Below are 17,534 nucleotides of genomic sequence, written 5' to 3'. Positions count from 1 at the left end.
CGATAACTCTGAAGTGGATGGCTCTTTTCAAGGTAAGAGGAACTTTGAAAAGAGTTATCTTTGACTATGGGGAGATCAAAGGAGTAATTCATGAAGCTATATTTCAATAGAAAAATAGGCGCGTTTATGTATAGATCTTACCTTGTCTTGGTTGGGTAACGTCTGAGTCCTGTCAAACGTGTCATTTCCATTAATACTGATCAGTTCTGCATCTGCAGGTGGATACGGCGCGGGGAAAACCACTACGTCACTCTTCAGTGTGTCTGAGCTGAAACACACGTCATACTGCTGAGTAGATTTAGAGTAAGACCAGCTCCCGTCAGGGTGTGTGGTGATCATTGGGGCGCTGTACCTTTTGAAACTGTCGTCTGTCCTGTGGCATTTTACAGCGATTAAACTGATGAGGCTCAGTAAAAATATCACTGACACCGAGGCAATGGCGATCAGCAAATACAGGTTTAAATCAGAGAAGCTCTCCTCCTTTCTCGGTACGTTTCTGTATTGAGTCTGTATTTCACCTGTACTTTCAACCACCACTACATCAATAGACACAGTCGCTGACAGTGAGGGTTCTCCGTTATCAGAAACCACCACGACCAACGGGTGAGTTTTCAGGTCATTGTCACTCATTCGCCTCTTAGTCCTTAGTTCCCCGGTGCTGGTTCCGATTCTGAAGAGGTTGGTTCCCTTGGGCTCAGAGATGTGATAAGAAAGCAGCGCATTGTAGCCAGAGTCGGAGTCTACAGCCCTGATCTTGGCCACAAAGTAGCCCGCTTCAGCAGAATAGGGAATGTTCTCAGAGTTAACGGAGCCGTGATCAGAATAGGGCGCGAGAATCCCAGGTCTGTTGTCATTCTCATCCAGGATAAAAACGTTCACAGTCACGTTGCTGCTGAGAGGAGGAACACCAGAGTCTGTGGCCTGAACTTTGAACTGGAAAGTTTGTATCTCCTCATAGTTAAAAGACTGCAGGCTGACTATATCTCCTGTATCTGAGTTTATATTTACAGAAGATGATATTGAAACACTTTTATCTAATAATGAATACGTCACTTTTGCATTTTCATCTGAATCTGGATCCAAAGCAGACGTCGTATAAATGACGTCACCTACTGGACTGTTCTCTTTAACATAAACATTAATAACGGGTTCTGAGAAGCGAGGAGCATTGTCATTCACATCAGAAACCTCTACAGTAATAACGCTGGTGCTGGAGAGAGGCGGGGTCCCTCCATCCGTAGCTGTGATGGTGACATTGTACTGAGCAGTGCTCTCTCTGTCAAGAGGCCCATCTACAACTAACGAATAATAGTTTTTATAGTTCGACTTCAGTTTAAAAGGAACAGAGCCAACAAGTTTACAGTTGGTGAGGCCGTTTTTCCCTCCATCTTTATCTATCACAGTTACCAAGGCGACCACTGTCCCCATTTCACTATCCTCTTTCACTGGGCTCATAAGTGACGTCACCGAGACTTCAGGGGCATTGTCGTTGACATCAATAACTTCCACCAACACTTTAGAATAACCACTGCGGGGTGAGGAGCCTTGGTCAGTTGCTTGCACCCGGATTTCATACGCAGCATTTGCCTCATGATCCAAATTCGCCTTTACAGTCATTTCCCCAGTGTCTGGATTTAGGGCAAACATATCAGCAGGATTCAGATTCCCACGCTCAACGAATGAATACACGAGTTTACTGTTTAGTCCTTCGTCTAAATCAGTAGCACTGAGTGTTAAGACTGTAGTCCCAAAAGGTATATTCTCAGACACACTGACCTTATACAGCGGCTTGCTAAATGAGGGTGAATTATCATTAGAATCTATGACATTTACAACAATAGGCAGCGTTCCGGATTGTGGAGGTTTTCCACCATCTACAGCGGTCAGTGTGAGCTGGATCACGGGCTGTTTCTCTCGGTCTAAAGCTTTCTGCAGCACCAACTCAGCAGACACACTCTGCTCTCCACCGCTCTGTACATCCAGGGAGAAGTGTTCATTCGGGCTCAGCTTGTAGCTCTTTACCGAGTTACTGCCGGTATCTGCGTCATTCGCTATTGGTAGTGGGTATCGCTCGCCGGGGTATGAAGATTCAGATATGTTAAAAGTAGCAACCTTTTTCATGAATGACGGAGAATTGTCATTGATGTCTAAAATATTCACCTCAATGCGATGGAGAAGCATAGGATGGCTCAATATGGCCTCTATATTTAGAGAACACTTTACCGTACTCGGACAAAGCTCCTCTCTGTCTATCCTCTCGTTAACGAACAGTACTCCTGTTTTCAGATTCGCATCAAAATACCTCTTACTATGTCCCGATACAATCCTTAGACCCCTCGACTCCAGTTCGTGTACATTAAGGTTTAAATCCTTAGCGAGATTCCCCACGAACGTGCCTTTGTCCACCTCCTCTGAAACGGAGTAAGAGATCTGCGCTGCAGACCAGTCAAATAAACAAAGCAACGCGACGCACTGAATCCAAACGCGTTCCCTTTGTCTTCGACGACCCATCGCTGCGTGTACAAAGTAAATGAATCCAATAGAAAATATTCACATTCCAATGAAACCTAATTATAAAAAATAATAATCAGTTAGATAGATCCTGTACACAACCCCGCCCTCTCAGTCTCACCGCCATTCGAGTGTCTGTTGACAAAGGCGCTCGGGACGAGTGACTCGATTCTCTTTTTCATTCAGAGAGGAGGAGTCATAGAATATCAAATTCTGTGGTCTATAGCGACATCGTGTTGTTTATAGCCTATATTACTCACGTAATAATAAGAGAGTATATCATTTGACTAGTTAGAATACGGAGGTAAACTCCAGTGGACAGTCTCGTGTTGGACATCCGCTACACGAAATGACGATGTCTTTATTAAAGGACAAGCGTTCTATTCAATGCAAAACACGGGGAAGTAGCTAACGAAAGGTCAACCCAACATAATGAAACAAATGTTCTGATGACATTGACAGAAGCTAGAACAATCAACGAGGAGTAAAGACCGAAGGGATATCGAGATACAAAGCTCAAGGGGTTAACAGTGTGACGCGCTCTAGACTGCAAAGTGAGAAAAACGTTGCATCCATTCCATTACACCAGTGACAAGCGTTCAACTTAAAGAGAACACGGCTCCCATCAGCGGAGAGCAAAAACGGTTTCAGCACCATGGAAAGCACCCGGTAAGCTTGCACCGCTTACTGAACATAGTCCGTTGGAAACAAATGCGGTTGACATGGATACACAATAGGCATATGTACCTTTAGACAGATCATGTCAATAGCGGTTGTGTAACCCATATCATCAATCTGAAAAATGATGCATCGATATATTTCCCATACGTTGAATACGTTCCTGTCTTTTTTCTCACTATACCCTAAATACTTACGACTTTGCTGGGGTTAGGCACATTTAAACGCTCAGCTCCGAAGTTTAGCGCACTTTCAGAACCATGGACAGCAACAGTCCCTTTATGAAGCCAGGAGGCCACACACACAGTGAAAAACAAAGCCAATATAAAAACTCTTGAGTGGATGGATGTTTTCAACATAATAGCAACTTTGAAAGCAATATTCTTTGACTGAGAGTTCAAAGGAGTATACAAATATGCTTCAACATAAGATGTATAGGTTAGTTTATGTAGAGATCTCACCTTGTCTTGGTTGGGTAACGTCTGAGTCCTGTCAAACGTGTCATTTCCATTAATACTGATCAGTTCTGCATCTGCAGGTGGATACGGCGCGGGGAAAACCACTACGTCACTCTTCAGTGTGTCTGAGCTGAAACACACGTCATACTGCTGAGTAGATTTAGAGTAAGACCAGCTCCCGTCAGGGTGTGTGGTGATCATTGGGGCGCTGTACCTTTTGAAACTGTCGTCTGTCCTGTGGCATTTTACAGCGATTAAACTGATGAGGCTCAGTAAAAATATCACTGACACCGAGGCAATGGCGATCAGCAAATACAGGTTTAAATCAGAGAAGCTCTCCTCCTTTCTCGGTACGTTTCTGTATTGAGTCTGGATTTCACCTGTACTTTCAACCACCACTACATCAATAGACACAGTCGCTGACAGTGAGGGTTCTCCGTTATCAGAAACCAACACGACCAACGGGTGGGTTTTCAGGTCATTGTCACTCATTCGCCTCTTAGTCCTTAGTTCCCCAGTGCTGGTTCCGATTCGGAAGAGGTTGGTTCCCTTGGGCTCAGAGATGTGATAAGAAAGCAGCGCATTGTAGCCAGAGTCGGAGTCTACAGCCCTGATCTTCGCTACAAAGTAGCCCGCTTCAGCAGAATAGGGAATGTTCTCAGAGTTAACGGAGCCGTGATCAGAATAGGGCGCGAGAATCCCAGGACTGTTGTCATTCTCATCCAGAATAAAAACGTTCACAGTCACGTTGCTGCTGAGAGGAGGAACACCAGAGTCTGTGGCCTGAACTTTAAAATGGAACTTTTTTATCTCCTCATAGTTAAAAGACTGCAGGCTGACTATATCTCCTGTGTCTGAGTTTATATTAATATACGATGATTTTGAAACACTTTTATCTAATAATGAATACGTCACTTTTGCATTTTCATCTGAATCTGGATCAAAAGCAGACGTCGTATAAATGACGTCACCTACCGGACTGTTCTCTTTAACATAAACATTAATAACGGGTTCTGAGAAGCGAGGAGCGTTGTCATTCACATCAGAAACGTCTACAGTAATAACGGTGGTGCTGGAGAGAGGCGGGATCCCTTCATCCGTAGCTGTGATGGTGACATTGTACTGAGAAACGCTCTCTCTATCAAGAGGCCCATCTACTACTAATGAATAATCGTTTTTATAATTCAATTTCAATTTAAAGGGCACTGGCCCAACAAGTTTACTGTTAGTGAGGCCATTTTTACCACCATCTTTATCTGTAACTGTCACCAAGGCGACCACTGTCCCTATCTCAGCATCCTCTTTCACGGGGCTCATGAGTGACGTCACATATATTTCTGGGAAATTGTCATTCAAATCAATAACTTCCACTAATAGTTTCCCGTGTGCACTACGGGGTGATGAGCCTTGGTCTGTCGCCTGCACACGAATTTCATATGCAGGACTTTCCTCATAATCCACATTTCCCTTAACTGTGATTGCTCCAGTGTCTGAATTTATATCAAACATATCAGAGGGGTTCACGTTACCACGTTTGATAAAGGAATATACAACTTTACCGTTGACTCCCTCATCTACATCTGTGGCATTTAGCTGAATCACCTTAGTTCCGAACGGAACATTTTCATTAACGCGAACCTTGTACAGCGGCTTACTGAACGTGGGGGAATTATCATTGGCATCAATTACGTTCACTATTATCAGCAATGTCCCCGATCGTGGAGGTTTTCCTCCGTCTACAGCGGTCAGTGTGAGCTGGATAACGGGCTGTTTCTCTCGGTCTAAAGCTTTCTGCAGCACCAACTCAGCAGACACACTCTGCTCTCCACCGCTCTGTACATCCAGGGAGAAGTGTTCATTCGGGCTCAGCTTGTAGCTCTTTACCGAGTTACTGCCCGTGTCTGAATCGATTGCTATCGGTAAAAGATATCGCTCGTCTGTGGATGATGATTCAGAAATGTTGAATGAATAGAATTTTTCAAGGAAAGATGGTGCATTGTCATTAACGTCTAAAATATTAACCTCAATGCGGTGGAGCTGCGTAGGATGGCTCAATATGGCCTGTATGTTTAGCGAACACTTTACCGTATTCGAACAAAGCTCCTCTCGGTCTATCTTCTCGTTGATGTACAGAACCCCTGTTTTAAAATTGGCATCGAAATACCGCTTACTATGTCCCGATACAATCCTTAGACCCCTCGACTCCAGTTCGTGTACATTAAGGTTTAAATCCTTAGCGAGATTCCCCACGAACGTGCCTTTGTCCACCTCCTCTGAAACGGAGTAAGAGATCTGCGCTGCAGACCAGTCAAATAAACAAAGCAACGCGACGCACTGAATCCAAACGCGTTCTCTTTGTCTTCGACGACCCATCGCTGCTTGTACGAAACGTATTATTCCAGAAATAGAAGTGGCATGTCCATTGAAACCACAAAAAAAATCCGTCAAGTAAGAGATCCACACAACCCAGCCCTCTTCCTCTCACTACCATTCGAGTGTTTCCCTTGACAAAGCGTGACGGTGTTTTTTTTTTTCATTCAGAGAGGAGGAGTCATAGAATATAAGTGACCACTCTTCCATTCCTGGTCTATAGCGACACCATGTGTTACTTGTTTGATTTAACTCAACGTTTTATACCACATCATTAACTTACTGTGATAGTAGCAAGCAAATAGCAAATATGACTGTATATGTATCCATTGGCTAATGTTGTATCAACTATGAATCAACCGCATGATAGGGTCCAGTTTGAATACAGGTGCTCAGGTTGGGACGCGTAAAACGGCAAACACTGGGGAACAATTAAAATGAGTATCAATAGTCATTTAAAGTCGTGGTGATAAAGGTAAAAGTTAGTAACGAGGACAGCTGTCAAAGAGTCAGGTAACCAAATACAGGAGGCCCTATTGATCCCCCCCATATAGAAAACTGCCAGATTGAATGTTCCTGGGGAAGACAAAGCAGAGAGCTAAAAAATACATTTCAAACCAACTTTCTACATCACTTGAAAATGTCCATTCCACTTTCAACGTTTAAAAGTATCGATCCGAAAAGGCCTCTGCCCCTCGAAACCAAAGAACGCTGTTTCAGCACCACGGAGAGCGTCTGTGCTTTCAAAGCGATGTTCTTTTGCACATTTCCACTCAATTTATTCCCAGAAATATTCTTATACGATATCAAAAACTAAATTGGCCATGCAAACATTTGCATGATAACTCTGAAACCGTTTGATAAATGTCTGTCATTATCCCCAAAACTGCAATAGCAAAGCTGGAGTTTAAAAGACATTGACACATTCGTAACGGGTATTACTCTTACCTTGTCTTGGTTGGGTAACGTCTGAGTCCTGTCAAACGTGTCATTTCCATTAATACTGATCAGTTCTGCATCTGCAGGTGGATACGGCGCGGGGAAAACCACTACGTCACTCTTCAGTGTGTCTGAGCTGAAACACACGTCATACTGCTGAGTAGATTTAGAGTAAGACCAGCTCCCGTCAGGGTGTGTGGTGATCATTGGGGCGCTGTACCTTTTGAAACTGTCGTCTGTCCTGTGGCATTTTACAGCGATTAAACTGATGAGGCTCAGTAAAAATATCACTGACACCGAGGCAATGGCGATCAGCAAATACAAGTTTAAATCAGAGAAGCTCTCCTCCTTTCTCGGTACGTTTCTGTATTGAGTCTGGATTTCACCTGTACTTTCAACCACCACTACATCAATAGACACAGTCGCTGACAGTGAGGGTTCTCCGTTATCAGACACCAACACGACCAACGGGTGGGTTTTCAGGTCATTGTCACTCATTCGCCTCTTAGTCCTTAGTTCCCCGGTGCTGGTTCCGATTCGGAAGAGGTTGGTTCCCTTGGGCTCAGAGATGTGATAAGAAAGCAGCGCATTGTAGCCAGAGTCGGAGTCTACAGCCCTGATCTTGGCTACAAAGTAGCCCGCTTCAGCAGAATAGGGAATGTTCTCAGAGTTAACGGAGCCGTGATCAGAATAGGGCGCGAGAATCCCAGGTCTGTTGTCATTCTCATCCAGGATAAAAACGTTCACAGTCACGTTGCTGCTGAGCGGAGGAACACCAGAGTCTGTGGCCTGAACTTTAAAATGGAAAGTTTGTATCTCCTCATAGTTAAAAGACTGCAGGCTGACTATATCTCCTGTATCTGAGTTTATATTTACAGAAGATGATATTGAAACACTTTTATCTAATAATGAATACGTCATCTTTGCATTTTCATCTGAATCTGGATCAAATGCAGACATCGTATAAATGACGTCACCTACTGGACTGTTCTCTTTAACATAAACATTAATAACGGGTTCTGAGAAGCGAGGAGCGTTGTCATTCACATCAGAAACGTCTACAGTAATAACGCTGGTGCTGGAGAGAGGCGGGGTCCCTTCATCCGTAGCTGTGATGGTGACATTATACTGAGAAACACTCTCCCTGTCCAGATGCCCGTCTACCACTAACGAATAATCGTTTTTGTGGTTCGACATCAGTTTGAAAGGAACAGACCCTACAAGTTTACTGTTACTGAAGCCATTTTTACCTCCATCTTTATCTGTAACTGTCACCAAAGCAACCACGGTCCCTATGCCAGCATCCTCTTTTACTGGGTTCATTAATGACGTCACAGATATTTCGGGAGCATTGTCATTGATATCAATAACTTCAACCAACACTTTAGAATAACCACTTCGGGCCGAAGGGCCTTGGTCCGTCGCTTGCACCCGTAGCTCATATGCTGCATTTTCCTCGTGATCTAAATTCGCCTTTACAGTAATCTCACCACTTTGGGAATCTATGGAGAACATATCTGCATTGTTCACATTGCCACGCTTCATAAAGCTATATAAAATGTCAGCGTTTGGACCCTCGTCTAAATCTGTAGCCTCTAACTTCAATAGTTGTGTCCCTAAAGATACATTTTCATTAACACGGACCTTGTAGAGTGATTTGCTAAATGTTGGCGAGTTATCATTGACATCTACTACGTGAACAATGATTTGTGACGTCCCAGATCTGGGAGGTTTTCCTCCGTCTACAGCGGTCAGTGTGAGCTGGATCACAGGCTGTTTCTCTCGGTCTAAAGCTTTCTGCAGCACCAACTCAGCAGACACACTCTGCTCTCCGCCGCTCTGTACATCCAGGGAGAAGTGTTCATTCGGGCTCAGCTTGTAGCTCTTTACCGAGTTACTGCCCGTGTCTGCGTCATTTGCTATAGGTAGAGGGTATCTCTCACCGGGTGAAGAAGATTCTGAAATGTTAAATGTATGATATTGTTCAAGGAATGACGGTGCATTGTCATTTACGTCAATAATATTTACTTCAATGCGGTGGAGAAGCATAGGATGGCTCAATATGGCCTGTATATTTAGAGAACACTTTACCGTATTCGGACAAAGCTCCTCTCTGTCTATTCTCTCGTTAACGAACAGTATCCCCGTTTTCAAATTAGCCTCGAAATACTTCTTACTCTGTCCGGAAACAATCTTCAGACCCCTCGACTCGATTTCCTGTACATTAAGGTTTAAATCCTTAGCGAGATTCCCCACGAACGTGCCTTTGTCCACCTCCTCTGAAACGGAGTAAGAGATCTGCGCTGCAGACCAGTCAAATAAACAAAGCAACGCGACGCACTGAATCCAAACGCGTTCTCTTTGTCTTCGACGATCCATCGTTGCGTGTACAAAACAAATTAATCCATAAGTCAAAATCACATATCCATTAAAACCACAAAACGATCCGTTATACGTATATCAGAGATCCAATACAGCCCACCCGTCTCCGTCTAATGGTGTTTCTCTTCACAAAGCGGTCCGGACTGGTGACACTTCTCTTTTTTCATTCTGAAAGGAGGAGTCTTAGTTTGTCAAGGATTTATCTTCCGTTCGTGGTCTATAGTGACACCGTGTGTTACTTTTATACATTACTCGTATAAAATGAGAGTTGTCTCTGATGTGTTAGAATACGCCTACAGAGATAACTTCAAATAAACAAACGCATGTTCTTTAGCGAAAGGTGCATGTATGTAAAAAAAAATAAAACAAATAAACGAGTGTTTTGTTAAAATGAAAAACACAGGGAAAGGAGCCAAAACATTCAGCCACATTGAACAATAAACTACGTGTTGATTATATTTTGATATCGATGGCAGAAGCTATAAAAATATAGGACGAGTAGCAGAGCAGTGATACGGATAGCTCAAGGGTTATCAACATTGTCATGCTGTCAAGACCGCAAAGACAACTCTGAAAAGCGAATTACCACGGTTTGCATACATTCAATTTAACCAGTGACAAGTATCAGTCTAAAAACATCACTGGACATTGGAAGCACAAAGCACAAACGATTTGAGCCTCATGTACAGCAGCCACTACTATTTCACCGCTTGGTGAACATAGTCATTTGGAAACAAGTCTTCACCGTAGCCTATAAATCGTTGATACCATATGCATCCGTAGGCTGAAAATGTGGACAACTTAAATCAATCTGAAACCTGCTATGATGTAAGCATATCTGCATATTTCCCAATGCCACATATCTCTGTCTGTTTTCGCACAACTCAAAACACATTTAACTGGAAGTGCAGACACATTTAAACATCTGCGGAGGAGAGTTCCTCTTACCTCGTCTTTGTTGGGTAATGTCTGAGTCCTGTCAAACGTGTCATTTCCATTAATACTGATCAGTTCTGCATCTGCAGGTGGATACGGCGCGGGGAAAACCACTACGTCACTCTTCAGTGTGTCTGAGCTGAAACACACGTCATACTGCTGAGTAGATTTAGAGTAAGAAAAGCTTCCGTCAGGGTGTGTGGTGATCATTGGGGCGCTGTACCTTCTGAAACTGTCGTCTGTCCTGTGGCATTTTACAGCGATTAAACTGATGAGGCTCAGTAAAAATATCACTGACACCGAGGCAATGGCGATCAGCAAATACAGGTTTAAATCAGAGAAGCTCTCCTCCTTTCTCGGTACGTTTCTGTATTGAGTCTGTATTTCACCTGTACTTTCAACCACCACTACATCAATAGACACAGTCGCTGACAGTGAGGGTTCTCCGTTATCAGAAACCACCACGACCAACGGGTGGGTTTTCAGGTCATTGTCACTCATTCGCCTCTTAGTCCTTAGTTCCCCGGTGCTGGTTCCGATTCGGAAGAGGTTGCTTCCCTTGGGCTCCGATATGTGATAAGAAAGCAGCGCATTGTAGCCAGAGTCGGGGTCTACAGCCCTGATCTTGGCCACAAAGTAGCCCGCTTCAGCAGAATAGGGAATGTTCTCAGAGTTAACGGAGCCGTGATCAGAATAGGGCGCGAGAATCCCAGGTCTGTTGTCATTCTCATCCAGGATAAAAACGTTCACAGTCACGTTGCTGCTGAGAGGAGGGACACCAGAGTCTGTGGCCTGAACTTTAAAATGAAAAGTGTTCATCTCCTCATAGTTAAAAGACTGAAGACTGACTATATCTCCAGTATCCGAGTTTATATTTACAGCTGATGATATTGAAACACTTTTATCTAATAAAGAATAGGTTACTTTTGCATTTTCATCTGAGTCTGGGTCAAAAGCAGACATCTTATAAATAACGTCTCCTACCGGACTGTTCTCTTTAACATCAACATTGATAACGGGTTCTGAGAAGCGAGGAGCGTTGTCATTCACATCAGAAACCTGTACAGTAACAACGCTGGTGCTGGAGAGAGGCGGGGTGCCTTCATCCGTAGCTGTGATGGTGACATTATACTGAGTAACACTCTCTCTGTCAAGAGGCCCGTCTACCACTAACGAATAATAGTTATTGTAGTTGGACTTTAGTTTAAAATGAACAGACCCTACAAGTTCACAGTTAGTGAGGCCATTTTTACCTCCATCGTTATCAGTTACTGTCACAAAGGCCACCACTGTCCCTATCTCGGCATCCTCTTTCACTGGACTCATGAGTGACGTCACTAAGATTTCTGGGGCATTGTCATTGACATCAATAACATCAACTAACACTTTACCATGTGCACTGCGAGGTGAGTGCCCTCGGTCCATCGCCTGAACCCGAATTTCAAATGCAGGACTATCTTCATGGTCCACATTTCCCTTGACTGTAATTTCACCAGTGTCTGAATTGATGGAAAACATGTTTGAGGGGTCCAGATTTCCACGTTTTAAGAAAGAATACACTATCTCACCATTTACGCTCTCGTCTAAATCTGTTGCAGTGAGAGTTAATATATTTGTCCCAAAACGCGCATTTTCAAAAACACGAACTTTATAAAGCGGCTTAGAAAATACTGGAGAATTGTCATTAACATCAATTACGTTAACAACGATAAGTAACGTCCCTGATCGAGGAGGTTTTCCTCCGTCTACAGCGGTCAGTGTGAGCTGGATAACGGGCTGTTTCTCTCGGTCTAAAGCTTTCTGCAGCACCAACTCAGCAGACACACTCTGCTCTCCGCCGTTCTGTACATCCAGGGAGAAGTGTTCATTCGGGCTCAGCTTGTAGCTCTTTACCGAGTTACTGCCCGTGTCTGCGTCATTTGCAATCGGTAGCATATATCGCTCGCCCGGCGTTGAAGACTCAGAGATGTTCAATGTGTGGGATTTTTCAACAAAAGAAGGTGTGTTATCATTAATATCTAAAATATTAACCTCAATACGATGCAGAAGCACAGGATGGCTCAATATGGCTTCGATATTCAAAGAGCACTTTATCGTATTTGGACAAAGCTCCTCTCTGTCTATTCTCTCGTTAACGTAAAGAATCCCTGTTTTTAAATTCGCCTCAAAATACATCTTACTATTTCCGGAAACAATCCTTAGACCCCTCGACTCCAGTTCGTGTACATTAAGGTTTAAATCCTTAGCGAGATTCCCCACGAACGTGCCTTTGTCCACCTCCTCTGAAACGGAGTAAGAGATCTGCGCTGCAGACCAGTCAAATAAACAAAGCAACGCGACGCACTGAATCCAAACGCGTTCTCTTTGTCTTCGACGATCCATCGCTGCATGTATAAAAACAACTGAATCCAATAAGTAAGGGTCATGTATCCATCAAAACCCGAAATATTCCGTTAAATGTCGGACATTCTGTACACAGCTCAGCCCTCTCCGTCACATCACAACTCGACCGTTCCTCCTCACAACGCGCCCTGACAGTGACACTATTCTGTATTTTCCTTCAGAGGAGGAGTATAAAAACACATTTGACTTCGCTGCTTTCCGTGGTCTATAGTGACACCCAGTGTTACGTGTTCGATTTCATGTCATTTTATATAATATATAGTTGACCTATTGTGATAGTAGTGTGCAAAATAGCAAAGATCACTGTGTATAACCGGCGACCAATGTAGTCTCAAATCTGAATCAACTACATGATAGAGTCGACCACACCGTAGAGTCGAATTCGACTACACTTGCTCATGATGAGAACTTCAAAATGTGAAATGATAAAGATGGGAACATTTAAAATGAGTTATTATTATAGTCAGTTAGAAATAGTGGTAATACAGTTTAGATACAAGGACAGCTGTCGTTATTTGATCGTCCATAGAAACTGCCAGATAGAATGTTAACAGGGGAGACAAAGCAGAGAGATGAAACATTTAAAATGAAATCAACTGTCTACCACTTGACTGAATCCATTCCACTTTCAACGATGATAAGAATTGATTCGAAAAGGCCTCTGCCCCTCGAAACCAAAGTACACTAACCGTTTCAGCACCACGGACAGCGTCTGCACATTTACAGCGATGTTCTTTTGCACATTGTTTTATTTAAAAAAAAAACACTTAACCTTTTTTATAACTAGGCAAGTTAGTTAATAAGAATTCTTATTTACAGTGACAACCTACCACGGACAAACCTTAACCCGGACGACGCTGGGCCAGTTGTGCGCCGCCCTATGGGACTCCCAATCACCGCCGGTTGTGATACAGCCTGGAAATATTGTTTCCGCAATGTCTGCCAATATATATTCTCATAAGTTATCAAAAACTAAATTGACCATGCAAACACGTGGAGGCCTATAACTCTGAAACCATGATACAACTACATTTAACAAATGTCTGTAATTTTCCCCAAAACTGCAATATAAAACTGTGCTGGGGTTTAAAAAACATTATCACATTCGTGAAGCATATTACTCTCACCTTGTCTTTGTTGGGTAATGTCTGAGTCCTGTCAAACGTGTCATTTCCATTAATACTGATCAGTTCTGCATCTGCAGGTGGATACGGCGCGGGGAAAACCACTACGTCACTCTTCAGTGTGTCTGAGCTGAAACACACGTCATACTGCTGAGTAGATTTAGAGTAAGACCAGCTTCCGTCAGGGTGTGTGGTGATCATTGGGGCGCTGTACCTTCTGAAACTGTCGTCTGTCCTGTGGCATTTTACAGCGATTAAACTGATGAGGCTCAGTAAAAATATCACTGACACCGAGGCAATGGCGATCAGCAAATACAGGTTTAAATCAGAGAAGCTCTCCTCCTTTCTCGGTACGTTTCTGTATTGAGTCTGTATTTCACCTGTACTTTCAACCACCACTACATCAATAGACACAGTCGCTGACAGTGAGGGTTCTCCGTTATCAGAAACCACCACGACCAACGGGTGAGTTTTCAGGTCATTGTCACTCATTCGCCTCTTAGTCCTTAGTTCCCCGGTGCTGGTTCCGATTCTGAAGAGGTTGGTTCCCTTGGGCTCAGAGATGTGATAAGAAAGCAGCGCATTGTAGCCAGAGTCGGAGTCTACAGCCCTGATCTTGGCCACAAAGTAGCCCGCTTCAGCAGAATAGGGAATGTTCTCAGAGTTAACGGAGCCGTGATCAGAATAGGGCGCGAGAATCCCAGGTCTGTTGTCATTCTCATCCAGGATAAAAACGTTCACAGTCACGTTGCTACTGAGAGGAGGAACACCAGAGTCTGTGGCCTGAACTTTGAACTGGAAAGTTTGTATCTCCTCATAGTTAAAAGACTGCAGGCTGACTATATCTCCAGTCAGGGAGTTTATATTGACCATTGTAGACAGCGGTACTGAGTTGCTGTTACTCTCTAAGAATGAGTAGGTCACATGACTATTTTCACTGACGTCAACATCAACTGCAGACACGGTTTTAATGACGTCTCCTATCGGACTGTTCTCTTTAACATAAACGTTAATCACGGGTTCTGAGAAGCGAGGAGCGTTGTCATTCACGTCAGAAACGTCTACAGTAATAACGCTGGTGCTGGAGAGAGGCGGGGTGCCTTCATCCGTAGCTGTGATGGTGACATTATACTGAGAATCACTCTCTCTGTCAAGAGGCCCAACGACCACTAACGAATAATAGTTTTTATAGTTTGTCTCCAATTTAAAGGGGACTTTATTCTCAACTTCACAATGTACAACCCCGTTTTTGCCACCATCTTTATCTAGGACTGACACGAGAGAAATGGCAGTGCCAATCTTAGCGTTCTCCTTCACTGTGTCTAAGAGTGACGTCACAGTGATCTCAGGGGCATTGTCGTTGAGGTCCACCACTTCTACCAGCACTTTACAATGCGCTGCCATCGGGGGCTGGCCTCTGTCGCTTGCCTCTACACGGATCTCAAACGCCTTTCTTTCCTCAAAGTCAATATTGCTTTTTACTGTTATAACGCCAGAGTTGGGGTCGATTTCAAATATATCTAGAATACGGTCTTGATCTTTATTCCTAAGAGAGTAGACAATCTCACTATTTGTACCTTCATCAGCATCAGTCGCGTTCACAGTGAATACCGTTGTTCCTATGAGCACATTCTCGGGAATTGTAGTCTTATACAAAGAGCTAGTAAATACCGGAAGGTTATCATTAATATCTAAAACATTAATTATAATCTGTGACGTACCAGACCTCTGTGGATTTCCTCCATCTACAGCGGTCAGTGTGAGCTGGATCACAGGCTGTTTCTCTCGGTCTAAAGCTTTCTGCAGCACCAACTCAGCAGACACGCTCTCTCCTCCATTGTGTATGTCAAGAGAGAAGTATTCATTAGGACTAAGCTTGTATGTGCTTACAGTATTCTTACCAACATCCAAATCAGAAGCCTCTGATAAAGTGAATTTAACTCCAGGTAAAGTGCTCTCAGCGACGTTTATAGTTTGTGATTTAGCACTAAACGACGGAGCGTTATCATTAACATCTACAATAATCATTTCTAGACGGTAAAGCTTCAACGGATTGTTGATAACGGCCTCTACGATGACTATACATTTCAGATCCTCCGCACAGAGCTCCTCTCTGTCTATTCTCTCATTCACATAGAGAACACCAGTCTTTAGATTTACCTCGAAATACTTTCTCTTGGATCCGGTGACAATCTGAAACATACGAGACTCCAACTCCAGGACATTGAGGTTTAGATCCTTAGCGATATTTCCCACGGAAGTCCCCGGGTTTACCTCCTCTGAGACGGAGTAGGAGAGCTGCCCGGACACCGCTTCCCAGTAACACTCCAGCAGCACAAGCACTAAATACGTCACAATAGAGCTCCTTCTATTCGGTAAAGACATAATTCCATCGAATGTGAGCCAAGCATAGATCCAAAGAGAATAATATCCGTCAAACAATCAAAGCATCGAAAAATATACGTATCAAATTCAACTTATTTTTTACACTTATGTGTACTCCGCTTCGACCAGTCTCCCTCTCGTCCTGCATCTCTTTGTAACAAAGCCCGGAGAAATCACTTCTCCCTCTGAAACTGGGAGGGGCCTCGAGACCAAATATGATATCTCAATGCCACGGTCAACAGTGACGCCAAGTGGTAAATGTACGAGCTTCAGAAAATCACATTAAAATACATGACACCCAGACACAAGCTAAGCATGATGACCATACTATTCTGAACAAAAATATAACCGCAATATGCAACAATTTCAAAGATGTTACTGATTTACAGTTCATATCAGGAAATGAGTCAATTGAAATAAATTAATGAATGCCTAATTTATGGATTTCACATGACCGGACAGGGGTGCAGCCTGCAGCCATGGAGGGCATAGACCCACTCACTCACTTCACAGCCAAGCCCACCCACTGGGGAGCCAGGCCCAGCCAAAAAAACTCCTTAATCAACCCCCCCCAACCCCACCACCACCGCCCACAACCCAGACGATCCTGCAAGGGAAGAAGCCAGAAGTGGAGGTCCTGTGAGGGTGTGGTTACATGGTTGTGAGGCCGGTTGGACACTGCCAAATTCTCTAAAACGACATTGAAGGCAGCTTATGGTAGAGAAATTAACATTCAATTCTCTAAAGACAGATGTGGTGGCCATTTCTGCAGTCAGCATGCCAATTGCACGCTCCCTCACAACTTAAGATGTCTGTGGCATTGTGTTGTGTGACAGAATTGCACATTTTAAAGTGGCCTTTTATTGTCCCCGGCACAAGGTGCACCTATGTAATGATCGTGCTGTTTAATCAGCTTCTTGATATGCCACACGTGTCAGGTGGATCGATTATCTTGACAATGGAGAAATGCTTACTAACAAGGATGTAAACAAATTTGTGCACAACATTTTTGAGAAATAAGCTTTTTGTGCCATAGTATGGAACATTACTGTGATCTTTTGTTTCAGCCCATGAGACATGAGATCAACACTTTACTTGTTGCGTTTATATTTTTGTTCAGTGTAGATCTGTGCTCTTGTGTAAGTTTTGTTAAAAAGCGGACTGGACAAAAACTGGTGGGTTTCAGAACCATAGACAGCAGACACATGATCCTCTAGATAGGGAGCGGATAGTGAACATTTTTGCAACTTGTTAAAGCAGTAAGATCCCAAATATTTTACTGATTATTCAAAAGAGACAGCGAAAGCAAAGAACACCGTCATAGATAGACAATGGGAAGCACGCCAAA

General features: G+C 43.5%; 4 protein-coding genes across 23 annotated transcripts in view; all 4 read right to left on the bottom strand.

Annotated features, from left to right (window-relative positions):
• Positions 1-17,534, bottom strand: part of LOC106604881 (protocadherin alpha-C2) — a 221,101-nt gene that overhangs the window by 77,728 nt on the left and 125,839 nt on the right. The window contains exon 1 of one of the 20 annotated variants that reach the window (XM_045718177.1): positions 10,287-12,828. The exons of 18 other annotated variants lie outside the window; for them this stretch is intronic. In XM_045718177.1, the coding sequence (XP_045574133.1) occupies positions 10,287-12,656 (2,370 nt within the window). In that variant the 5' untranslated portion in view covers positions 12,657-12,828. Of the gene's footprint in view, positions 1-141; positions 2,670-10,286; positions 12,829-17,534 lie in introns of those variants that run through there. One more of the 20 variants, XM_045718176.1, reaches the window with a different exon arrangement.
• Positions 3,360-6,145, bottom strand: LOC106604883 (protocadherin alpha-4-like). Its single transcript, XM_045718209.1, has one exon. The coding sequence runs from the start codon at positions 6,018-6,020 to the stop codon at positions 3,375-3,377; it is 2,646 nt and encodes an 881-aa protein (XP_045574165.1). The 5' UTR covers positions 6,021-6,145; the 3' UTR covers positions 3,360-3,374.
• LOC123743097 (protocadherin alpha-2-like) lies at positions 6,816-9,466 on the bottom strand. Its single transcript, XM_045718210.1, has one exon. The coding sequence runs from the start codon at positions 9,333-9,335 to the stop codon at positions 6,831-6,833; it is 2,505 nt and encodes an 834-aa protein (XP_045574166.1). The 5' UTR covers positions 9,336-9,466; the 3' UTR covers positions 6,816-6,830.
• Positions 13,583-16,186, bottom strand: LOC123743226 (protocadherin alpha-8-like). Its single transcript, XM_045719385.1, has one exon. The coding sequence runs from the start codon at positions 16,184-16,186 to the stop codon at positions 13,679-13,681; it is 2,508 nt and encodes an 835-aa protein (XP_045575341.1). The 3' UTR covers positions 13,583-13,678.

The sequence above is a fragment of the Salmo salar genome, chromosome ssa05, assembly GCF_905237065.1.
Source record: "Salmo salar chromosome ssa05, Ssal_v3.1, whole genome shotgun sequence".
Lineage (NCBI taxonomy): Eukaryota > Metazoa > Chordata > Actinopteri > Salmoniformes > Salmonidae > Salmo > Salmo salar.
Note: the sequence above shows the minus strand (reverse complement) of the source record. Positions and strands in the feature narration are given on the sequence as shown.